The 26919-nt window shown below is 42.5% G+C and overlaps 1 protein-coding gene across 1 annotated transcript in view; it reads left to right on the top strand.

The window, feature by feature from the left end:
- The first annotated feature begins 1994 nt into the window (after positions 1-1994).
- The window catches only part of LOC128687691 (T-cell leukemia homeobox protein 2-like), a 35213-nt gene continuing 10288 nt past the window's right edge, over positions 1995-26919 (top strand). Inside the window, exon 1 of the mRNA XM_053775282.2 lies at positions 1995-2752. Coding sequence (XP_053631257.1) covers positions 2266-2752 — 487 coding nt within the window. The 5' untranslated portion in view covers positions 1995-2265. The remainder of the gene's footprint in view (positions 2753-26919) is intronic.

Genomic DNA, 26919 nt, shown 5'->3' with positions numbered 1-26919 from the left:
GGTAGGGTGACTTCCATCCTTCAAAGGTAGGGTGACTTCCATCCTTCAAATGTAGGGTGACTTCCATCCTTCAAAGGTTGGCTGACTTCCATCCTTCAAAGGTAGGGTGACTTCCATCCTTCAAAGGTTGGCTAACTTCCATCCTTCAAAGGTAGGGTGACTTTCATCCTTCAAAGGTAGGGTGACTTCCATCCTTCAAATTAGGCAAAAAAAGAAAAAATTACACTACGCAAAATTTATTAATGTAAGGTCGCTAAGCGCTTAGTAGCCTAGCCAGGTGGCCCAGTGGTTTACGCACTCGCCTGGAGTTTCATGACTCTCTTGCCGTGGTTTCTAACCCTCGTCCATACCGTGGTTTGCCATGTTAGTTTTGGTGCGAAACAAAATCTGCGCATGAAACATCTGAAAAGATTTAGTTCACTGTTGCCACTAGTTAACGGCAGAACTTTCAGGTAAACACCTGAGTCTGGTATGATAAAGATTCCTCTGAACAAAACCTTCATTTATCGCATAGGGTGTCCCGTAGCTTGATTGGTAGCGCACTCAGCTCACACACCCAGGTCCGTGATTCGATCCCCGGTACGTGTAGAGACATTAGGACGTGTTTCCTTAAGACACCTGCTGTCCATGTTCACCTTGCAGTAAAATTAGGTACCTGGGTATTAGTCGACTGGTGTGGGTCGCATCCTGGGGACAAAACTGACCTAATTTGCATGAAATGCGCTGCATAACAAGGGGCTTACTATACAGTAGTATGTCATTATGTCACCTATGGTCTGCATAAGTTGTATCAAATACTTGTAGAAATAAAGATGATTATTATTATTATTATTATTATTATTATTATTATTATTATTATCATTTCTACAGTGTATAGTAATATATATATATGAATGGTGTTACACACAAATAACCCGCACATAGGAGAAAAAAGCTTATGACGACGCTTCGGTCCTACTTGAACTATTAACAAGTCACACAGTGTGACCAGTCAATGGTCCAAGTCGGACCGAAACGTCGTCATAAGTTTCTGTGTCCTATGTGCGGGTTTATTTGTGTATTGTGCCAGTCACGGTATTGTGTCTTTTTATTTTTAATGATATTATATACAGACATGTATGTAAATATTATATACAGACATGTATGTAAATATTATATACAGACATGTATGTAAATATTATATACAGACATGTATGTAAATATTATATACAGACATGTATGTAAATATTATATACAGACATGTATGTAAATATTATATACAGACATGTATGTAAATAAAACACAATTTACAGTTTATGGCAACTGATAGAGAAAACGTTTCGCGCACCAGGGGCTTTTCAGTGCGTGGGAACTGTTGACGTTCCAGTTGGACGAAACGTCTTGTCTACAAATGCCATGAACAGCAAACTGTGCCTTAAAAACGATATAAAATACACCCAGTTCGGGCAAGTTTTATTAGGCCGGCAGTGGTTGAGCACTGACCTGCTAGTCTTAGCAATGGCTTGCCATGGGTTCGAACCCTCTTCGGTCGGTAAGCCGATTACACGACACAGTGATAGTTGAGAGTCTTAGCCATTACACTCGTAGTCTTGGAAACAAAAACACTGTCTTCTATCAGCACTGAGAATCAGCCAATTTGTATAGACAAACAGATTTTAAGATGACCTGTATTGACAAAAGGACCTTTGAGGCCGGAGTAAGTATTTAAGTGCATTAGCGACAGCCTCCAGCAGATAGTGTTACAAAGTACAGTTCTTAGTTTCGTGGACAAACAAAGTTCCTTGCTCGTTTACCCATCACGTAACAATACATTCCTTGTGATTTGCCGCAGAAAATCCTGTGTAATTAACTTAAAACAGATTTTATGGTCTGCGTGCTCGTTTATCGATAAAGGGATGGGAGTTCATTTAGCAGAAAATCTCACCTAAGTTAGCCGGCCGCCTCCTCCTTACCGATTCTTATCTTGTAGTTGTACTCTCTGGCCATCACTTAAGATGGGCCAATCACGTGGTTGCTGGAGTGGGCGGGGTTAGGAACTGGCCAGTCAGGTAGTAGTCCCGCCCCTGCCACGCCCACAAGGGTAAATGGGAGGTGTCAGCGGGCGGGCCAACCCAGGCTGGACACAAACAGAGGTACCATTCCCCTCTAAGTGTGTAGTGTGTGAGGGCGTGTGTCTCTCCCTCCACTGGAAGACTGAGTGTAGCCAGCACGCCCGCACACGCCCGCACGCCCACCACCACGGATAAATCTCAACCCCCCGGCGTCATGACAGCCGTGGAGCTGGAACAAGAGGAGGAAATCAACGTAGATGGGGACAGTCTACCAGGGTCCCCTGAACCACCAGCAGTGTGTCAGTCCGACGCTAATGTAGGTAAACCAGCCGTCAACACCGCCGCCAGACTCTCCTTCAGCATCTCCGCTCTCCTTGGCGACAAGGACCGCGCCAGCGACGAGGACGACCGTCGCCAGGACACTGACGACGATGACGACGACCACGACGACGAAGAAAGCTACGAGGACGACTACCCCAGCGGGTACCCCACCCTAGCAGGCCTACCCCAGCACTACGGTCCTCTCTCCGGCGGTGCGCCTACTGTGCTACGTGTCCCTGCTCATAGGCCTATGGGTATGGGGTACCCTGGGCTTGCCGGACTAGGGGGCGGCCACCCTTGGCTTCCAGGCTTGCCCCTGCCACCCTTTGACCGACCTACCGCCCTAGCTCCTCACTACCCTACCCTCGACAGACTCACAGGTTAGTGGCAGTACAGCCTATATCACCCGTACGAGTTTAGCGCATGCTTTCACATGCACACACATGTTAGTTCAGCACCAGCTGTTTGTCCCATATGGGTTTAGGGCATGTTATTTAATAATTACAATAATAATAGACAAAAAACAATAATAAAAATAATTAAAATAAATAATAATAATAATAATAATAATAATAATAATAATAATAATAATAATAATCCAAACCAGACCCCTAAACCGACATGGAAAGAGCGTTAAACCCGTAGGAGCCATTCCAGCTTCTTAAAAAAATAATATATTTTTTTTTAAATCAAACCTGCGACATCTCGCAGCAAGGTTAATCCAAGGATATGGAGCCACCCTCCTCTTCCTCGGATCAGACCTGAGTACCTCCCATTCCCGAGGTATCGTATTACCCCTGCGGATTTAGCGCTTCCCAATGAAAACAGGGGGTAACAAAGATTATGTTGCCAAATACATACCTTAGACAGGTATAGATTGTTGTCAGGTGTGGAATAGTGTTGTCAGGTGTGATGTAATGCTGTCAGGTGTGGAATAGTGTTGTCAGGTGTGGAAAAGTGTTGTCAGGTGTGCATGGTATTGATCTCTGGTATGAGGCGGTGTTGCCAGGTGTGGAATAGTGTTGTCAGGTGTGGAATGGTGTTGGCAGGTGTGTATGTTAATCCTCTCTGGTCTGAGGCGGTGTTGTCAGTGTAACAGTGTTGTCAAGGTGTGTAAAAAGTGTTATCAATGTGTATAACAGTATTTTCAGGCTAGAACAGTGGTGTCAGAGATGTTAAAGTGTTGTCAGGTGTGTAACAGTGTTACAAAGATATGCAAGTGTTCTTAAGGTTATAACAGTTTTGTCAAGGGTCACAGCAGTGTTGTCAGAGTGTATATCAGTGCTGTCAATGCTATAACAATGTTTTCAAGGTCTGCAGTAGTGATGGCAGGTGTGTAACAGTTACAAGGTATGTAACAGTGTTGTCAAGGTGCGTAACGATGTTGACAAGTGAAAAACAGCGTTGTCAAACTTGATAATACTGTCGTCAGGTGTGTAATATTGTTGTCAAACGTTCTGTTGTCAGGTGTTGTGTTATCCAGAGTGTAACAGTGTTGTCAAAACTAAAATAACATTGCGAAGTGTTTAGCAGCGTTGTCAAGGTTCATTACAATGTTGTCAGGTGTGTAACACTATTGTCAGGCGTGTAATTGCTGTCAGGTGTTACAGTGTTGTCAGGTGAGTAACAGTGTCGTCAAGTGTGGAACAGTGTAGTCACGTGTTGTAAACTGTGGAACACTTTTGTCAGGGGTGGAAGAGTGCTCTCAAGTGTGGAACAATGTCATCAGGTGTGTAACACTGCTGTCAAGATGTGTAATAATGGTGTCGGGTGCGTAACTCTGATGCCAGGTGTGTAACAATACTGTTAGGTGGGTAACACAGTTGCCAGGTGTGCAACACTGTTGCCAGGTGTGTAACATCGTTGCCAAGTGTGTAACAAGTTGCCAGATGTATAACACTGTTGCCAGATGTGTAACACTTGCAAGGTGTGAACACTGTTGTCATGTGTTAAACAGTGTTGTCAGGTATGTAACAGTGTCGTCAAGATGTGGAAATCCTGTACTACGACATAACGGACAGACTACTACCTACTTGCAGGTATGGAATGCAGAAAAGAATTAATAGAGAGAGAGAGAGAGAGAGAGAGAGAGAGAGAGAGAGAGAGAGAGAGAGAGAGAGAGAGAGAGAGAGAGAGAGAGAGAGAGAGAGAGAGAGAGAGAGAAAGCATGGGAAAAAAAGAGAGAGCAAATGGAAGGGTGAAAAAGAGAAGGGAAAAGAGAGCTTGAAGAGAGATACGGTGATAAAGGGAGAGAAATGAAGGTTTTAAAATAATAATAATAATAATAATAATAATTATTATTATTATTATTATTATTATTATTATTATTATTATTATTATTATTATTATTATTATTAGGAAAAGCTGAACCTACAGTTGTCAAAGAATAGGAAATGAGAGGAAATTACTGAAGAGAAATAAAATGATTTGTGGTGACCTTGATACACTCTCACCCTACCCACGTTCCTGTCTGTCTCCTGAACACACCCCACGTTCCTGCCTGTCTCCTGAACACACCCCACGTTCCTGTCTGTCTCCTGAACACACCCCACGTTCCTGTCTGTCTCCTGAACACACCCCACGTTCCTGTCTGTCTCCTGAACACACCCCACGTTCCTGTCTGTCTCCTGAACACACCCCACGTTCCTGTCTGTCTCCTGAACACATCCCACGTTCCTGTCTGTCTCCTGAACACACCCCACGTTCCTGTCTGTCTCCTGAACACACCCCACGTTCCTGTCTCTCTCCTGAACACACCCCACGTTCCTGTCTGTCTCCTGAACACACCCACGTTCCTGTCTGTCTCCTGAACACACCCCACGTTCCTGTCTGTCTCCTGAACACACCCCACGTTCCTGTCTGTCTCCTGAACACAACCCACGTTCCTGTCTGTCTCCTGAATACACCCCACGTTCCTGTCTGTCTCCGTAACACACCCCACGCTCCTGTCTGTCTCCTGAACACACCCCACGTTCCTGTCTGTCTCCTGAACACACCCCACGTTCCTGTCTGTCTCCTGAACACACCCCACGTTCCTGTCTGTCTCCTGAACACACCCCACGTTCCTGTCTGTCTCCTGAACACACCCCACGTTCCTGTCTGTCTCCTGAACACACCCCACGTTCCTGTCTGTCTCCTGAACACACCCCACGTTCCTGTCTGTCTCCTGAACACACCCCACGTTCCTGTCTGTCTCCTGAACACACCCCACGTTCCTGTCTGTCTCCTGAACACACCCCACGTTCCTTTCTGTCTACTGAAGACACCCCATGTCCCTGTCTGTGTCATGAACACACCCCAGGTTTCCTGTCTGTCTCTTGAACACACCCCACGTTCGTGTCTGTCTATTGAACACACCCCACGTTCCTTTCCGTCTACTGAATACACCCCACGTTCCTGTCTGCCCAATGAACACACACCACGTTCCTGTCTGCCCAATGAACACACCCCACGTTCCTGTCTGTCTACTGATCACACTCCACTCTCCTGTCTGTCTACTGAACACACCCCACGTTCCTGTCTGCGTAATGAACACACCCCACGTTCCTGTCTGTCTACTGATCACGCTCCACGTTCCTGTCTATCTCCTGAACACACCCCACGTTCCTGTCTGTCTACTGATCACACTCCACGTTCCTGTCTATCTCCTGAACACACCCCACGTTCCTGTCTGTCTCCTGAACACACCCCACGTTCCTTTCCGTCTACTGAATACACCCCACGTTCCTGTCTGTCTACTGAACACACCCCACGTTCCTGTCTGCCCAATGAACACACACCACGTTCCTGTCTGCCCAATGAACACACCCCACGTTCCTGTCTGTCTACTGATCACACTCCACGCTCCTGTCTGTCTCCTGAACACACACCACGTTCCTGTCTGTCTCCTGAACACACATCACGTTCATGTCTGTCTAATGAACACACCCCACGTTCCTGTCTGTCTAATAAACACACTCCTCGTTCCTATCTGTCTACTGAACACACCCCACGTTCCTGAATGCCTCCTGAACACACCCCTCGTTCCTGTCTGCCTGCTGAACACACCCCACGTTCCTGTCTGCCCAATGAACACACCCCACGTTCCTGTCTGTCTACTGATCACACCCCACGTTCCTGTCTGTCTCATGAACACACCCCACGTTCCTGTCTATCTCCTGAACACACCCCACGTTCCTGTCTCTTTAATGAACACACTTCACGTTCCTATCTTTCTCCTGAACACACCCCACGTTCCTGTCTGTCTCCTGAACACGCCCCACGTTCCTTTCTGTCTACTGAACACACCCTACGTTCTTGTCTGTCTCCTGAACACCCCACGTTCCTGTCTGTCTCCTGAACACACCCCACGTTCCTGTCTGTCTCCTGAACACACCCCATTCCTGTCTGTCTACTGAACACACCCCACGTTCCTGTCTGTCTACTGAACACACCCCACGTTCCTGTCTCATGAACACACCCCACGTTCCTGTCTGTCTCCTGAACACACCCCACGTTCCTGTCTATTGAACACACCCCACGTTCCTGTCTATTGAACATACCCCACGTTCCTATCTGTCTTCTAAACATACCCCACGTTCCTGTCTGTCTCCTGAACACACCCCACGTTCCTGTCTATTGAACACACCCCACGTTCCTGTCTATTGAACATACCCCACGTTCCTGTCTGTCTCCTGAACATACCCCACGTTCCTGTCTGTCTCCTGAACACGTAAGACGGTAAATTAATTGCACAAAGTGATATTTACATTCAATATATAATTCACAATTAACCCACAATACCGTGGCTGCAACAATTCACAACTAACCCGTAATACTGTGACTGCAACAATTCATAACTAATCCGCAATTCTATGGTTAGAAAAATTCACAACCCACATTACCGTGGGTGCAACAGTTCATAACTAACCCACAATATCGTGACTGCAACAATTCACAACCCACAATATTGTGGCTGCAACAATTCACATCCCACAATGCCGTGGCTACAACATTTCACAACTAACCCACAATATCATGGCTGCAACACTTCACAACAAACACACAATGCCGTGGCTGCAACATTTCACAACTAACCCACAATACCATGGCTGCAACACTTCACAACTAACCCACAATACCGTGGCTGCAACAGTTCACAACTAACCCACAATACCATGGCTGCAACACTTCACAACTAACCAACAATACCATGGCTGCAACACTTCACAACCCGAAATACCATGGCTGCAACACTTCACAACCCGAAATACCATGGCTGCAACACTTCACAACCCGAAATACCATGGCTGCAACACTTCACAACCCAAAATACCATGGCTGCAACACTTCACAACCCAAAATACATTGGCTGCAACACTTCACAACCCAAAATACCATGGCTGCAACACTTCACAACCCAAAATACCATGGCTGCAACACTTCACAACCCGAAATACCATGGCTGCAACACTTCACAACCCGAAATACCATGGCTGCAACACTTCACAACTAACCAACAATACCGTGGCTGCAACACTTCACAACTAACCAACAATACCATGGCTGCAACACTTCACAACTAACCAACAATACCGTGGCTGCAACACTTCACAACTAACCAACAATACCGTGGCTGCAACACTTCAAAACTAACCCACAATACCATGGCTGCAACACTTCACAACTAACCCACAATACCGTGGCTGCAACACTTCACAACTAACCAACAATACAGAAGCGGAAATTTATTCAACGTTGGATCCATCCTTGACTAGATAATGGTTCACGACCCACCGGAAACTCTTTGGGTCTCTGTCTGAAGTGTGGATTATTTGCGAATAGTTGAGTCACGTTACTTTGGGTTAGTTGTAAATTGTTGAAACCTCAGTACTCTAGATTAATTGTGAATTGTTGCAGCCACGATATTGCGGATTAGTTGTGAATAGATGCACCCAGTGTTGTGGATTAGTTGTGAATTGTTGCAATCCTGGAATTGTGGGTTAGTTGAAGCCACGGTACTGTGGGTTATTTGTGAATTGTTGCACCCACGGTATTGTGGGTTACTTGTGAACTGTTCTAGCCACGGTATTGTATTTTTGTTGTAAATTATTCGAGCCACGGCACTGTGGGTCAGTTGTAAATTGTTCCCGGCACGGTACTGTGGGTGGTGAATTGTTGCAGCCACTGTATTGTGGGTTAGATGTGAATTGTTAGAGCCTCAATACAATTGAAAAGAAAATCCTTACCGATATTTTCATTGGGAAGCGCTAAACCCACAGCGGCCATCCAAGGGGGAGAGAAAACGTAAAACGTAAGCCAGCTCCAATTCCGAGGATCAAGAGCCCTTCACCAGCATCAGTTATCCTCTGAAGAGATGGTTATCAAGGCTAATTACCCGGATGCTCTCTTACGACCCCGCAATGGGTCGTAAGAGTGTTCGCGCTAACACGGAGTGACTACTCGCGCCGTGAGGGGTCGTTCAGCGATTAGTCGTAAGGCGAGAAGTGGTCGTAGGTCGCGCATTTATTATTCTCCCCGTGACCGCGATTCCCACACCCGCAACTCCCATATCTGCGATCGCAACACCTGAGATTCTTCCACAAGCCCTCGATTACCTCACTCACGAGTACCATATCCGCGATTATCCACACCCGTGAGTACCACATCCGCGATTACCCACACCCGCAAGTACCATATCCACGATTATCCACACCCGCGAGTACCACATCCGCGATTACCCACACCCGCAAGTACCATATCCACGATTACCCACACCCGCGAGTACCATATCCGCGATTACCCACACCCGCGAGTACCATATCCGCGATTACCCACACCCGCGAGTACCATATCCGCGATTACCCACACTCGCGAGTACCATATCCACGATTACCCACACCCGCGAGTACCATATCCGCGATTACCCACACCCGCGAGTACCATATCCGAGATTACCCACACCCGCGAGTACCATATCCGCGATTACCCACACCCGCGAGTACCATATCCGCGATTACCTACACCCGCGAGTACCATATCCGCGATTACCTACACCCGCGAGTACCATATCCGCGATTACCTACACCCGCGAGTACCATATCCGCGATTACCTACACCCGCGAGTACCATATCCGCGATTACCCACACCCGCGAGAACCATATCCGCGATTACCCACATCCGCGAGTACCATATCCGCGATTACCCACATCCGCAAGTACCATACCGCGATTCCCCCACCAGCGATTCTTGTGTACGCAATCCCCCCCCCCCCCACAATGTCCGCGATCTCCTACACTCAGAGACTCGCGAGAGAGACAGAACTAATTAAAGCAAACTTTCTCTCAATTTCCCCCCCCCCAAGGTATGGCGGTATCTACGTCTACCTAGTCTATCTACTTGGTCTGTCTACTTGATCTCAAGCGTGATTCCTTAATGCCACTGATTGGGCTCTTGATCCAAGGAATTTGTCTTATCGCCTTTTTCTCAGATTAAATCCGATTACCTGTAATAATAATATAACAATAATAATATAATAAGAGTAATAAAAATTAAAATAATAATAATAATAACAATAATAATAACTTAATACTAATAATAATTACAATAACAATAATAATGAGAAAGCGCTAAACCCGTGTGTCACTCGGTATAAGAAGTGACAGAAATATGAAGCACAAGTAGAAAAAAAATATTTCTCAACCTCACGTCTACTGAAGAGGGCCTCTGATTGAGGATAGAGGATATAGTCTTCAGCCCTTGCAATTTTAGCGTTTACCCTCCCCTCTTTCTTCTCCACCAATTCCTACTTCCCCTTCACCACTCCTCCCCCATCATATCCCTTACCTCTCACCACAACCCCCTCCCTTCCCCCACTTCCCCCCTCTCCACCACTCCCCTCTCCCTTCCAGCATTCCACCTCCCCTCCACCACAACCACTCCCCTCCACCACACCCCCTCCCTTCCACCACTAACCCCCTCCCCTCCACCACTCCCCCTCCCCTCCACCACTCCCCTCTCCCCTTTACTACTCCCCTCTCCCCTTCACCATTCCCCTCCCCTCCACCACACCCCTCCCCTCCAATACTCCCCCCTCCCCTCCACCCCTCCCACCCACCCCTCCACCACTCCCCTGTCCCCTTCACCACTCCCCCTCCCCTCCACCACTCCCCTCTCCCCTTCACTACTCCCCTCTCCCCTTCACCACTCCCCCTCCCCTCCACCAGACCCCTCCCCTCCAATACCCCCCCTCCCCTCCACCCCTCCCACCCACCCCTCCACCACTCCCCTCTCCCCTTCACCACTCTCCCCTACCCTCCACCACTCCCCTTCCCCACCACCACTCATAAAACATTTATATCTTCGAATGCCAAGTCATCGATTGAGAAACAGCCAGCGGCTTTCAAAGGGCTCTTGATCCAAGGAATTCGAGTAACCTCCGACCCTCCCCCTCTCCTCGGATCAAACCTGATTACCCGACATTTCCCCCAGGAAGTCGTTAAACCCAAATGTACTTAAAACTTTCCCCTTATGAATTAAAACACCAACAGAGATTTGTTTTGCTTGTCGAGAAACAGGAGTCCCTGTTAACAGATTCTACCGTTGCTTGACTCGGTGGAACGGGGGATTTCAAGTCTATCTACTACACGAGGGTCATCAAATCTGCATATCACCTTTACACCACCAGTCAAGAATACTTTAATACCTAAAATAATAATTAAACTCAGTGTATATACACTGAGATATACATCTCTAGTATATATATATATATATATATATATATATATATATATATATATATATATATATATACATATATATCGATGTATATACACTGAAATATATACATGTCTCGGCGTATATACACTGAGATATTCATGTCTCGGTGCATATACATGTCTCGGTGTATATACACTGATAGATACACATGTCTCGGTGTAAATACACTGATAGATATACATATCTCGGTGTATATACACTATTAACGCTGACCCTCATATTAGGAAATTTTTAGCGACTCATAAGATGATGGAAACGAGACGGCGTTTCGGTCTTCCTCAGAACAGAAACGAGCCGCTTAGAGTTTGTGGGTTCGTCTTGCAGTGAAAATTAGTAACTGGATTTAGAATAATAATAAACTAATAATAATAATATTAGTGTTGTTATTACTTTATTGTTTTTATTATTACATGTATCGGGAGGCTGTAAAGCCGTAGGGGTTCACACAGTATCTGGAGGAATGGGGGGCGATCAGGTTCCTTGGATCATAACCCCTCACCGGTACCTTGTGACTGGAAAGTAGAAACACCTACCACCGCCACCACCAGCCACCGGGCCACTCACCACCACCGCCTGCCACCTACCACCGCCACCACTACCACCACCACCATTGCCACCTACCTACCTGTCCACCTACCACCTACCACCTGGGCCTGCCTACCACTTCCATCCGCTGCCACCATCCATCCGCTGGCCTAACTACCTACCTGCCTACCACCACCGCCGCCTACCCACCTACCGCCTGCCTAATACCTACCACCACCACCGCCGCCTGCCTACTTCCACCACCACCACCGCCACCACCACCGCCGCCACCACCACCACCGCCACCACCATCCACCGCCGCCACCACGCCACCACCTGCTGCCACCTACCACCACCGCCACCAACCACCACCGCCGACCACCATCCACCACCGGCCACCACCGATCCACCGGCCACCACCGCCACCACCACCACCGCCGCCACCACCACCGCCGCCACCACCACCGCTTCACCACCACCACCGGCTTTCCGCCACCTACCAATAATAATAATAATAATAATAATAATAATAATAAAATAATATATAATAATAGTAATAATAATAAATTAAGAATAAGATATAATAATAATAATAATAATAATAATAATAATAATAATAATAATAACGAATTAATAATAATATTGCACTCACAAAATCGGGTAAACCACTCCATTACCGTGCGTCTGCATGCGAAAAGCCAGCACAAACAGCTAGTGTCAATCCACTGAGTGACAGAGATAGCCCTTGAATAATTCCCCGGAAAAAAACGCAATCACCAGGCCTTTTTTCACGCGGTGCACAGGTGTCGAGGAGGAGAGCTGACCAGGTGTCATTAATATTGGCAGGTATGGTGGGCGGCGTGTGTCAGCACCGTGCGTTGGTGCCGGACATGACTGCTTTACCAGATCTCTCTCTCTCCCTCTCTCTTTCTCCCTGTGAAACTCTGTCCACTGCCTATCTCTCTCTCTCATCTACCTGTCTGTCATCCAATCCGCTATATATCTCTGTCCGCTACCGGCCTGTTATTCTATCCTCTGTCTATATATCTCCGTCCGCTTTTATTCTATCCTCTACTTGCATGTCACTTTGTCCTGTCTCATAACCTCTTTCCTCTACCTGCTTATCCTTCTCTCTGAATATCCGTCATTCTTTCAGTTCGTGTCTGTCTGTTGGCTTGGGAAAGATGGTAATGCAAGATTCTCGAAAACTTGGGTTTAACAAAACCAAGTTCCTTCTCTCACATTGTTTGTGATTGATTCAAGTCAAGCTAAAATACTATTATCATCATTATTACTATGATTATTATTATTACTAAAATACTATTATTATCATTATTATTTTCACTTGTCATTTTATTATTATTTTTACTGTTTTTATTATTATTTTTATTTTTACTGTTTTTATTATTATTATTTTTACTATTTTTATTATTATTATTTTTACTGTTTTTATTATTATTATTTTTACTGTTTTATTATTATTATTTTCACTATTATTATTTTCATTGCTATTATTATTATTATTATTATTATTATAATTTTCACTATTAATATAATTATTATTATTAATGCGCTATTATTTTACATATATCATTACTATCATTGTTATAATTATTTCAATAAGTATTATGAGGCTCATTATTTAAACTCATACTGACAGACATTTCGGACAAAATATTATTAACGTAAAAAATAATAATAATAATGTGAAATATACATAAAATCAATTTACTTGCTAGATTCAAATTTTTATTTATAAATTAATGAAAACATTTTTATTATATAATAGATATGTAATAATTATTTTTGCTTCACTTGCAAAAATAATTCTATTTCTGGTTTCTCTAATATGCAATGAAAATTATTTTGCGTTCTTTAAAGAACTACTATAATAATTTATGTACTGGTAATAATAATTCATTATAATAATAATGTTAATAATATAACTTCAGCGATATCAATAATAATAATAATAATAAAAATAACAGCAGTAATAATAATATTATTATTCATAATAACAATAATAATAGGAATAATAAAAATAATAATAATAATAATAATAATAGCAATAATAATTTTAGTAATAGTAGTAGTAATAACATTAGTATTAGCAGTAGTAATAATATTATTAGCTAGCAGCTGCAGTAGTCGCAAAAGTAGTAGTAACTGTAATAGTAAATCTAGTAGCATAATTATAAAAATATTATTATTATTATTATTATTATTATTATTATTATTGGTAGAATTATTACACGATAAAATGATAGCTCAATAATAAAATTACACACACACACACACACACACACACACACACACACACAGGGGCCAGGAGCTGAGTCTCGAACCCTGCAACCACAATTAGGTGAGTACACACACACACACACAGGGCCCAGGAGCTGAGTCTCGACCCCTGCAACAACAATTAGGAGAGCACACACACACACACACACACACACACACACACACACATATATATATATATATATATATATATATATATATATATATATATATATATATATATATATATATATATATATATATATATATATATATATATATATATATATATATATATATATATATATATATATATATACAAAATTCTTTTTTCTGGTTTGGGTCACATTTCTCCGGGATTTGTGATTTTTACGGCCTACTCCGGCTCAGCATCTGACCGTGTTATGATGATTTTATCTCACCGTCAGAGCTTCCTCCTGGGATGCTGGAGGTGCGGGAGACTGAGGTAGGCAAGTAGGGGGGGGGGGGGTTTACGTAGGGTGGAAATGGGGTTGTAAATAGGTTAGAAAATAGGGAGAGAGGCTGCGTCCGGAACGATTTGTTTACTGCTTTTACTATCATTATTATTATTACTACTCTACTACTACTATTGCTACTACTATTACTACTATAACTATACCACTACCACTACTACTCTACTACTACTACTGTATTACCACTACAACTACCACCACCACTACTAATACCACTATTACTATTACTACCATTACTACTATTGTTACTACTACTAATAATAATATAATCATTAACAATAAAATAATATAATAATTAATAAAAATATTAAAATCATTAATAACAATATAAATATCATTAGCAACAATAATAATAGTATAAAAATAATTAATAGCAATATTAATAAAAAATCATTAATAATATTAATAATAACCACTAAGGTGCCTGAGCCCGAACCTTTAGTTTATAAGACTGTCATTCCCATTTGCCCCCTTGGGGCGGGGATGGCAGACCAGAGAGGCCTAGCTTGTGGCTAGGCCTGGGGACAGTTGGTCCCAAAGATGAGGAGGTACTTGTGCCTCCTCCCATGGGAGACTTAGGTCTCAGACACTCCCTAAAGAGGGAGCCAAGGCCGGGCCACCACTTGGAAAAGGCCCGGGCCGGGAGAATACCGGCGAATATTTAATAATAATAATAAATAAATAAACAACTGTCATCCAGATCATAGCAGCCACGAGGTATAATCTGCCTTCCATGTGGGAATTACAGTGTCACAAGGGAGAGAAATGGTATAAAATGCAGACTCGATCGACAAAGAGGTATGACGTTTCGCCCCACCGTGAACGAAACGTTTTGCAATAAAAGGATCGTATTACATTACATTTGTATCCTCTTCCACAGCATCCCAACTAGGCTGCTCCTATTATTACTGTTGCTATTATTATTTCTAGTATTACTATTATTATAATTATTATCATTATTACTATTATTTTTAGTATTAGTTATTATTTTTATTATTTACTGTTATTTTATTGTTATTGCTATTGTTATTATTATATATGAGAGAAGCACTCAACCCGTAGGGGTCATACAGCGTCGAGGGGGAAGGGGAATTATATCCATTATTATTATTATTATTATAGGGATGCGTTGAACCCGTAGGGATTAGGAATTATAGGCAATGAGGTTCAACTCTACCTCCTAGGATCAAGAGCCCTCACAAGCATCAAGAGACCTCCCTGGAATATTTATTAATGCATAAATTATACTTACCTTTTCCTGTGATTTTTTTCTGTTTTTGGTCGTTTAACCCAGCAGGTGTAAACTAGTTTACAGTAAACTCGTCTAGTAACTGCCTTCTGCTATATGCAATATTGCAACATTGAGAGGCTTGGGAATAATTGACTAGGCTTACCTTGTGGATGTCTGTGGGGTGATGCAGTAGAGTCGTATATAGTGCAGTAGAGTCGTATATAGTGCAGTAGAGTCGTATATAGTGCAGTAGAGTCGTATATAGTGCAGTAGAGTCGTATATAGTACAGTAGAGTCGTATATAGTGCAGTAGAGTCTTATATTGTACAGTAGAGTCGTATATAGTGCAGTAGAGTCGTATATAGTGTAGTAGAGTCGTATATAGTGCAGTAGAGTCGTATATAGTGCAGTAGAGTCGTATATAGTGCAGTAGTCGTATATAGTGCAGTAGAGTCGTATATAGTGCAGTAGTCGTATATAGTGCAGTAGAGTCGTATATAGTGCAGTAGTCGTATATAGTGCAGTAGAGTCGTATATAGTGCAGTAGAGTCGTATATAGTGCAGTAGAGTCGTATATAGTGCAGTAGTCGTATATAGTGCAGTAGTCGTATATAGTGCAGTAGTCGTATATAGTGCAGTAGAGTCGTATATAGTGCAGTAGAGTCGTATATAGTGCAGTAGAGTCGTATATAGTGCAGTAGAGTCGTATATAGTGCAGTAGAGTCGTATATAGTGTAGTAGAGTCGTATATAGTGCAGTAGAGTCGTATATAGTGTAGTAGAGTCGTATATAGTGCAGTAGAGTCGTATATAGTACAGTAGAGTCGTATATAGTACAGTAGAGTCGTATATAATGCAGTAGTCGTATATAGTGCAGTAGAGTCGTATATAATACAGTAGAATCGTATATAGTGCAGTAGAGTCGTATATAGTACAGTAGAGTCGTATATAATGCAGTAGTCGTATATAGTGCAGTAGAGTCGTATATAATACAGTAGAGTCGTATATAGTGCAGTAGAGTCGTATATAGTACAGTAGAGTCGTGTATAGTGCAGTAGAGTCGTATTTAGTGCAGTAGTCGTATATAGTGCAGTATAGTCGTATATAGTGCAGTAGAGTCGTATATAGTGCAGTAGTCGTATATAATGCAGTGGTCGTATATAGTGCAAGTCGTATATAGTGCAGTAGTCGTATATAGTACAGCAGTCGTATATAGTACAGTAGAGTCGCATATAGTGCAGCAGTCGTATATAGTGCAGTAGAGTCGTATATAGTGCAGTAGAGTCGTATATAGTGCAGTAGAGTCGTATATAGAGGAATACACTCATATATAGGAATATACTCTTATCCAGAGCAGTAGACTAGTATTTAGAGCAGCAGACTCGTATTTAGAGAAGTCGTATTTAGAGCAGTAGTCGTATTTAGAGCAGTAGAGTCGTATTTAGAGCAGTATAATCGTTATTAGAGCAGTATAGTCGTATTTAGAGCAGTATAGTCGTATTTAGAGCAGTATAGTCGTAGTTAGCAGTAGTATTTAAAGCAGTACAGTCGTAGTTAGAGCCGTAGTCGTATTTAGAACAGTAGAGTCGTATTTAGAGAAGTAGTCGTAAATCAGTAGAATCGTATTTGGAGCAGTAGTCGTTTTTAGAGCAGTAGTCGTAAATCAATAGAGTCATATTTATAGCCGTAGAGTTGTATTATAGAACTTGTCAGTTGTAAACTTCAGTTTCCGTTGAATCAACTGTGAGTTAATTATCGTTTCTGTCAGTCAACACCTTGCCAGTATAGTGTATTTATAACGCACTTTAGCACTGAATCTATCATCTCCTCGTATAGAGTTGCTACGAAATGTTAACTCAAACTTTATCGAATAGGCTTCGATTTTGTCCATTTTTTAATATTGTTTGAGGAGCACCGTGAGCACACACCCTCCTCTACGAGTGCTTGTTGCACACTGAGCCTCAGGCCTGCTTGAAGGAATTGGCGCCAAGCATTTTGACATGGATACCAACCTAGCGGGAAGACACGCGTATCTAAATGGTGATGTTTCTTTTGTTTTTGGGAGTTGCATTTACTTGGATCACAATTGCTAAGGTATGTCATTAAAGATATAATGAATTATGATGCGCAGTAACTCTAGCGGAAAGTTACAGTTAACACTTAATGAATAATGGTTGTCAGCGCTGACTTAATATGGCGACGGATGTCAAAATATATGATTTTTTTTTCCAAGTTTATCCAGTTTTATTCAGCTTTATCCAGTGTTGTCCACCTTCAGTTTTATTCAGTTTTACCTAGCTTTATCCAGTTTTAGCCAGTTTTTCAAGCTTTATCAAGTTCCAGCCAGCTTTATCAAGCTTTATCAAGTTTTAGCTAGCTTTATCAAGCTTCATCCAGTTTAAGCCAGCTTTTCAAGCTTTATCCAGTTTTAGAAAGCTTTATCAAGCTTTATCAATTTTTAACTAGCTTTATCCAGTTTCATCAAGCATTATTGAGCTTTATCCAGTTTTACTAAGCTTCATCCACCTACATTTAGTTTCGTCCAGCTTTATCTGTGATCTGGTACAGCTTTACACAGCCAGGCTGTGTCTCAGTAAAATTATAGTACCGGAGCTGCAACAATTCACAACTAAGCCACAATACCGGAGCTGCAACAATTCACAACTAAGCCACAATACCGGAGCTGCAACAATTCACAACTAAGCCACAATACCGAAGCTGCAACAATTCACAACTAAGCCACAATACCGGAGCTGCAACAATTCACAACTAAGCCACAATACCGAAGCTGCAACAATTCACAACTAAGCCACAATACCGGAGCTGCAACAATTCACAACTAAGCCACAATACCGGAGCTGCAACAGTTCACAACTAAGCCACAATACCGAAGCTGCAACAATTCACAACTAATCCACAATACCGGAGCTGCAACAATTCACAACTAATCCACAATACCGAAGCTGCAACAATTCACAACTAATCCACAATACCGAAGCTGCAACAATTCACAACTAATCCACAATACCGGAGCTGCAACAATTCACATCTAAGCCACAATACCGGAGCTGCAGCAATTCACAACTAAGCCACAATACCTCAGCTGCAACAATTCACAACTAATCCACAATACCGGAGCTGCAACAATTCACAACTAACCCACAATACCGTGTCAGTAGGCACCATCAACTTCACCACCAATTTCTCCTTCCCCTTAATGACCCTGGCCGTCACGTAATTAAGGGTCATTAGGGCATCATCGGCTAATTATTATCATTAGGAAACAAGTGGCCTGTTCTCCCGGTAGTTATTAGCTAAGTGTTCCACAAGCGGAGGTGCTTTGAAACAGTGAAGGGCTTTTGATCCAAGGAATTGAAGCAATTCTTTCTCAGATCAAAATTAATCACCTATAATTCCCCATGCCTCGGCTGGGTTTAGCGCTTCTCCATAATAATTATAATTTAAAGAATGGTACCCACTCCCAGGATGCCACCCACACCAGTCCATTAACACCCAGGTACCTACTTACTGCTTGGTGAACAGGGACAGCAGGTGTAAGGTGACTAACACCCAGGTACCTACTTACTGCTAGGTGAACAGGGACAGCAGGTGTAAGGTGACTAAAACCCAGGTACCTACTTACTGCTAGGTGAACAGTGACAGCAGGTAAGGTGACTAACACCCAGGTACCTACTTACTGCTAGGTGAACAGGGACAGCAGGTGTAAGGTGACTAACACCCAGGTACCTACTTACTGCTAGGTGAACAATGACAGGAGGTGTAAGGTGACTAACACCCAGGTACCTACTTACTGCTAGATGAGCAATGACAGCAGGTGTAAGGAAATATACCCAACGTTTCCACCTGTACCGGGGATCGAACCCAGGCCCCCTCAATTGTCATCTAAAGGTACTTTATTTAAATGTAACTCTTACATATTTTACTAAAAAAATTAATTTCCAGCTATGATGCCATTTTAAAGGTAATTTTTACGTTTATTAATAACATAAATTACATTTCTCTAAATGATTTCACGTGTAAATGTAATTTATTAATTAAATACCATGAAAATTACTTTTTTACAAGCCCAATATCACACTTAAATGTAATTTCTTAAATTAAAAAAGAAACACTCAAATTACTTTTTACAAGAACAAGGTCAAACGTAAATGTAATTTTTTAATTAAATAGCTACGAAAATTACTTTTTGCAAGAAAAATAACCCATGGAAATGTAATTTTCAATCATATTCTCCCTTTCGTGTTGCATTTACAACGATTATCGTTTACGAGATAATTCCCCCAATTACATTTACCAATCGTGACATTTACGACCGTATCGGGTTTCATTTACATGTAAATTATCCAACTTTTTTTTTTTTTTACGGCCATTTACATGCTGCTCGCTTCTTGTAAATTATTATTGGACGAGGCTGCTCTGAGCCATTTACGATATAATAATTCCTTTGTAAATGATGATAATTTGTTAAACTTATTGTAATTACGTGGACTGAGGGTAATTATCTGATATAGTAATTATATAATTCATTGTAATTCTAATCAGATGATTATTTAAAGGTTTGTGTTGTATGTCAGTACTGATGATGATTATAATAAGATTATTATTATTGTTATTATTATAATTATTATTAATATTATAGCTGCTGTTGTTATTATTATTATTATTATTATTATTATTATTATTATTATTATTATTATTATTATTATTATTATTATTATTATTATCATTGTTTCGAACCATCGTCATATGGTAAATAAATTTGTAACGCGAATCAGTGTCGATGTTTCAGATGTTTCGAGCGCCGGTATGAAGACAAACTAGACTCCCCGTAATAGATTCTGAGCCGTTCCTCCCTTCCTCGGCTCAAACCCTATCATCTCCCCTCCTTACGGGCTTAGCACTCCCCCCTAATTTAAAAAAATTCTGTAATAGCCATTAGAAAAATTCTCAAAATTCTAAATCTAATTCCGATGCTAAGAGTTATGGTAGGAACTCTAAAAAATTCTCGTTATATGAAGGATATTTCTGATTTCTAATTCTAATTCAGTTTTCTAATTCTAAATCCGTCACTGGGAATTACCTGGAATTTGTGATAGAATTTATTACAATATAAATATTGCTTTTGAGTTTATGTTGGTAATAAACCTGGAGGTAGTAAATCCAGTGATATAATTACCTGTGCTCACACAAGAATAATAATAATAATAATAATAATAATAATAATAATAATAATAATAATAATAATAATAATAATAATATTATTATTATTATTATTATTATTATTATTATTATTATTATTATTATTATTATTTTTAACATTATTATTATTATTATTATTATTATTATTATTATTATTATTATTATTATTTTTAGCATTATTATCATTATTATTATTATTATTATTATTATTATTATTATTATTAATGTTAATAATAATAATAATGATATTATTATTATTATTATTATTATTATTATTATTATTATTATTATTATCCATGGCGAACACTTTATAATTTCATGATCATCCCTACTGCAAGATAAATGAGGGAGAGAGAGAAAGAGAGTAAGAGTAGTAAGGATGAATGGGGGGATGTTGGCACCTGGAGAAGAAGTTGATATCCTTGGGGTGAAATTTGACTCCAAACTAACCATGAAGAACCATGTTGTAAATCTTGCAAACAAGGCAGCCAGGAAGCTTACAGCACTTCGCCGTATCTCGCATCTGCTTGACAGTAGAGGTTGCAAGATCCTGTACGAGGCACAAGTACGCTCACACCTTGAGTATGCTCCACTTTCTTGGTTTGCCTGCTCCCCCCCCTCTCATCTGCGACTGCTTGACAGAGTAGAGAACAGAGCAGAGCAAGACATCTCATCTCTCGCCTGGACCCATCCTGGATAGATCTGTCATTTCAGAAGAGCCTTCAACATAGGAGGGATGTGGGTGGCCTTACTGTTATGTACAAGACCAATATTGTCAAAATACCACACTTGGATCCACTCGAGGACAGCGTGAAACAAGCTTTTATGCCACAAGACGGGCAGAAAGCAGCAACTTCACTCTGGCTGTACCCTTCTCCAGAACATCACTCCATGTGAGATCATACATACCCAGGATGACTCGAGTATGGAACACATTCGTACAGCATAATGATGTCAACGAGATAAAGTCAGTTGATCAAATGAAAATGCTGGCCCACAGATGGCTCCAACTTCATCCTGTTTCCTACTTGTATGTCTCATAACAATAAAAATGCTTTCAAATGAGCTGATGTAGGTAACAGCTCTTAGCTTGCCAATAAAGTTAGGAATCCTTAACCTGTAAATAGCTGTCAATAAAGCTTGGGATCCTTAACCTTGTCAAACACTGTGTAAAAAAAAAAAAAAAAAAAGGGAGAGAGAGAGAGAGAGAGAGAGAGAGAGAGAGAGAGAGAGAGAGAGAGAGAGAGAGTCATATATAACTCACAATGGACACAGTCAATAACAACCAGTATCAACGTCTTTACTTCTCATTGTTCACAAATCTTCTGAACTACAGCACCGAGGGTTCACCTGTGAACACAGGTGAACACTGAACACTGAACATAACAGCTACTGGTGTTTGTGTCTTGTGCAGGTATATACAGTACCTTATACAGGTATATATATGTCGTGCAGAATAAGTAAAAGTTGCTATTTTGGCTTAAATACCAACGCTCTTCTTGCCGAATAAGGCAAGCGAAAATTTCTGTATGCAATAATTTCGCAAAAATCATTCTGAACTGAACGAAAAAAAATATATTTCATTGTGTTTGTTTATTATTAAAGTATTGTAAATGTATCTAAAATATATTTAGTTGGATTTGGCTAAATTAAATTGCGCTCGTTATAATAGGGTCAGGTAAGTTTTCTAAGGTTCTTTTGGTACCAAATCATTAATTTTTACATTAACATAAATGAAAAAAATATATCTTTAAACGTATAAGAGAACAATTTAGAAAGGACTTAATTTTAAATGAGTTCTTGCTAAACGATCAATTTTACCTATTTTACCCATGTGGCCTCTGCAACCACATATAGGTGAGTACACACACATACACAGGAGCCAGGAGCTATAACTCGACCCCTGCAACCACAATTAGGTGAGTGCACACATGCAGAGGCGCGCGCGCACACATACATCAACCAAATAACTGCTGCAGCATATGGTGTACACTGTACACCGTGTACGTCAGGCCCATACTGGAGTACGCAGCACCTGTTTGGAGCCCACACCTAGCCAAGCACGTCAAGAAATTGAAGAAAGTGCAAAAGTTTGCAACGAGACTGATACCTGAGCTAAGGAGTATGTCCTACAAGGAGAGGTTAACGGAGCTCGACCTGACGACACTGGAGGACAGGAGTGATAGGGGGGACATGATAACGACATATAAAATACTGAGAGGAATCGACAAGGTGGACAGAGACAGGATGTTCCAGCGAGGGGACACAGAAACAAGAGGTCATAATTGGAAGTTGAAGACCCAGATGAGCAACAGGGATGTTAGGAAGTATTTCTTCAGTCATAGAGTTGTTAAGGAGTGGAATATTCTGGAAAGTGAGGTAGTGGAGGCAGGAACCATACATAGCTTTAAGAAGAGCTACGATAAAGCTCTTGGAGCTGGGAGAGAGTGGACCTAGTAGCGACCAGTGAAGAGGCGGGGCCAGGAACTGTAAATCGACTCCTGCAACCACAATTAGGTGAACACACACACACACACACACACACACACACACACACACACACACACACACACACACACACACACACACACACACACACACACACACACACACACACACACACACACACACACACACACACACACACACACACACACACACACACACACACACGCACACACACACATACGCACACACACACACACACGCACACACACACAAACACACACACACACACACACACACGCACACACACACACACACGCACACACACACACACACACACACACATACAAGTGAGTGAGCTAGATACCTCAAAGGCAATGGGGCCAGATAACATCTCCCCATGGGTATTGAGAGAGGGAACAGAGGCGCTATGTGTACCCCTAACAACAATATTCAATACATCTATCGAAACAGGGAGATTGCCTGAGGCATGGAAGACAGCAAATGTAGTCCCAATCTTTAAAAAAGGAGACAGACATGAAGCATTAAACTACAGACCAGTGTCACTGACATGTATAGTATGCAAAATCATGGAGAAGATTATCAGGAGAAGAGTGGTGGAACACCTAGAAAGGAATGATCTCATCAACAGCAGCCAGCATGGTTTCAGGGACGGGAAATCCTGTGTCACAAACCTACTGGAGTTCTATGACATGGTGAGAGCAGTAAGACAAGAGAGAGAGGGGTGGGTGGATTGCATTTTCTTGGACTGCAAGAAGGCGTTTGACACAGTTCCACACAAGAGATTGGTGCAAAAACTGGAGGACCAAGCAGGGATAACAGGGAAGGCACTACAATGGATCAGGGAATACTTGTCAGGAAGACAGCAGCGAGTCATGGTACGTGGCGAGGTGTCAGAGTGGGCACCTGTGACCAGCGGGGTCCCGCAGGGGTCAGTCCTAGGACCAGTGCTGTTTCTGGTATTTGTGAACGACATGACGGAAGGAATAGACTCTGAGGTGTCCCTGTTTGCAGATGACGTGAAGTTGATGAGAAGAATACACTCGATCAAAGACCAGGCAGAACTACAAAGGGATCTGGACAGGCTGCAGACCTGGTCCAGCAATTGGCTCCTGGAGTTCAATCCCACCAAGTGCAAAGTCATGAAGATTGGGGAAGGGCAAAGAAGGCCGCAGACGGAGTACAGTCTAGGGGGTCAGAGACTACAAACCTCACTCAAGGAAAAAGATCTTGGGGTGAGTATAACACCAGGCACATCTCCTGAAGCGCACATCAACCAAATAACTGCTGCAGCATATGGGCGCCTAGCAAACCTCAGAACAGCATTCCGACATCTTAATAAGGAATCGTTCAGGACCCTGTACACCGTATACGTTAGGCCCATATTGGAGTATGCGGCACCAGTTTGGAACCCACACCTAGCCAAGCACGTAAAGAAACTAGAGAAAGTGCAAAGGTTTGCAACAAGACTAGTCCCAGAGCTAAGAGGTATGTCTACGAGGAGAGGTTAAGGGAAATCAACCTGACGACACTGGAGGACAGGAGAGATAGGGGGGACATGATAACGACATACAAAATACTGAGAGGAATTGACAAGGTGGACAAAGACAGGATGTTCCAGAGATTGGACACAGTAACAAGGGGACACAGTTGGAAGCTGAAGACACAGATGAATCACAGGGATGTTAGGAAGTATTTCTTCAGCCACAGAGTAGTCAGTAAGTGGAATAGTTTGGGAAGCGATGTAGTGGAGGCAGGATCCATACATAGCTTTAAGCAGAGGTATGATAAAGCTCACGGCTCAGGGAGAGTGACCTAGTAGCGAACAGTGAAGAGGCGGGGCCAGGAGCTCGGACTCGACCCCCGCAACCTCAACTAGGTGAGTACAACTAGGTGAGTACACATACGCACACATACATACACACACACACACACACACACACATACACACGCACACACACACACACACACACGCACGCACGCACACACACATACGCACACACACACACACACACACACAGACACACACACACACACACACACACACACACACACACACACACACACACACACACACACACACACACACACACACACACACACACACACACACACACACACACACAGCCTCAGGTCCAGGAGCAGTTAAAACCGTATAATCTTGGTAATATATTCTGAGGCAGGTAAATAGTGGTGACTGGTGTGGGAGTTCTCTGGAAGACGCTGTAGGTCGTACCTAGTTGTTATGTGAACCTTGAACCTCAACTAGGACGTCGTAGCTAGTTATGTGAACCTTGAACCTCAACTAGGACGTCGTAGCTAGTTATGTGAACCTTGAACCTCGACTAGGAAGTCGTAGCTAGTTATGTGAACCTTGAACCTCAACTAGGACGTCGTAGCTAGTTATGTGAGCCTTGAACCTCAACTAGGACGTCGTAGCTAGTTATGTGAACCTTGAACCTCAACTAAGAGGGCGAAGTATTAAATTTGTTCTAGAGCTCTATGATCAGAATTATAGGTAACTTGGACGTCTATAATTCTCTGGCTGCAGTTCTCACGTAAGGGTAAAAATCGATAATCCTGGAATGGAATATTTGTATCGATTATATGTCACTGTGTGTGTGTGTGTGTGTGTGTGTGTGTGTGTGTGTGTGTGTGTGTGTGTGTGTGTGTGTGTGTGTGTGTGTGTGTGTGTGTGTGTGTGTGTGTGTGTGTGTGTGTGTGTGTGTACTCACCTAATTGTGGTTGCAGGGATCGAGTCACAGCTCCTGACCCTGCCTCTTCACTGGTCACTACTAGATCCACTCTCTCCCTGCTCCCTGAGCCTTGCCATACCTCTTCTTAAAGCTATGTATGAACCCTGCCTCCACTACATCACTCTCCAGATTGTCCCACTTTCTGACAACTCTATGGCTGAAGAAATACTTCATAACATCCCTGTGACTCATCTGAGTTTCCAGTTGTGACCTCTTGTTGTGTGTGTGTGTGTGTGTGTGTGTGTGTGTGTGTGTGTGTGTGTGTGTGTGTGTATGTCATGGCTGCCTACATAAAGCCGCTCAGAGTGTGGCTTTATATAGGCCGCAAGCGGCACTGTAGCTTCGCTCAGAGTGCGGCTTTATGTAGACCGCAAGCGGCACTGTAGCTTCAATCAGAGTGTGGCTTTATATAGGCCGCAAGCGGCACTGTAGCTTCACTCAGAGTGTGGCTTTATATGGACCGCAAGCAGCACTGTAGCTTCACTCAGAGTGCGGCTTTATATAGACCGCAAGCGGCACTGTAGCTTCACTAGGAGCGCGGCTTTATATAGACCGCAAGCGGCACTGTAGTTTCACTCGGAGTGCGGCTTTATATAGACCGCAAGCGGCACTGTAGCTTCACTCGGAGTGCGGCTTTATATAGACCGCAAGCGGCACTGTAGCTTCACTCGGAGTGCGGCTTTATATAGACCGCAAGCGGCACTGTAGTTTCACTCGGAGTGCGGCTTTATATAGACCGCAAGCGGCACTGTAGCTTCACTCGGAGTGCGGCTTTATATAGACCGCAAGCGGCACTGTAGTTTCACTCGGAGTGCGGC

This window comes from Cherax quadricarinatus, chromosome 11 (genome assembly GCF_038502225.1).
Source record: "Cherax quadricarinatus isolate ZL_2023a chromosome 11, ASM3850222v1, whole genome shotgun sequence".
Lineage (NCBI taxonomy): Eukaryota > Metazoa > Arthropoda > Malacostraca > Decapoda > Parastacidae > Cherax > Cherax quadricarinatus.
Note: the sequence above shows the minus strand (reverse complement) of the source record. Positions and strands in the feature narration are given on the sequence as shown.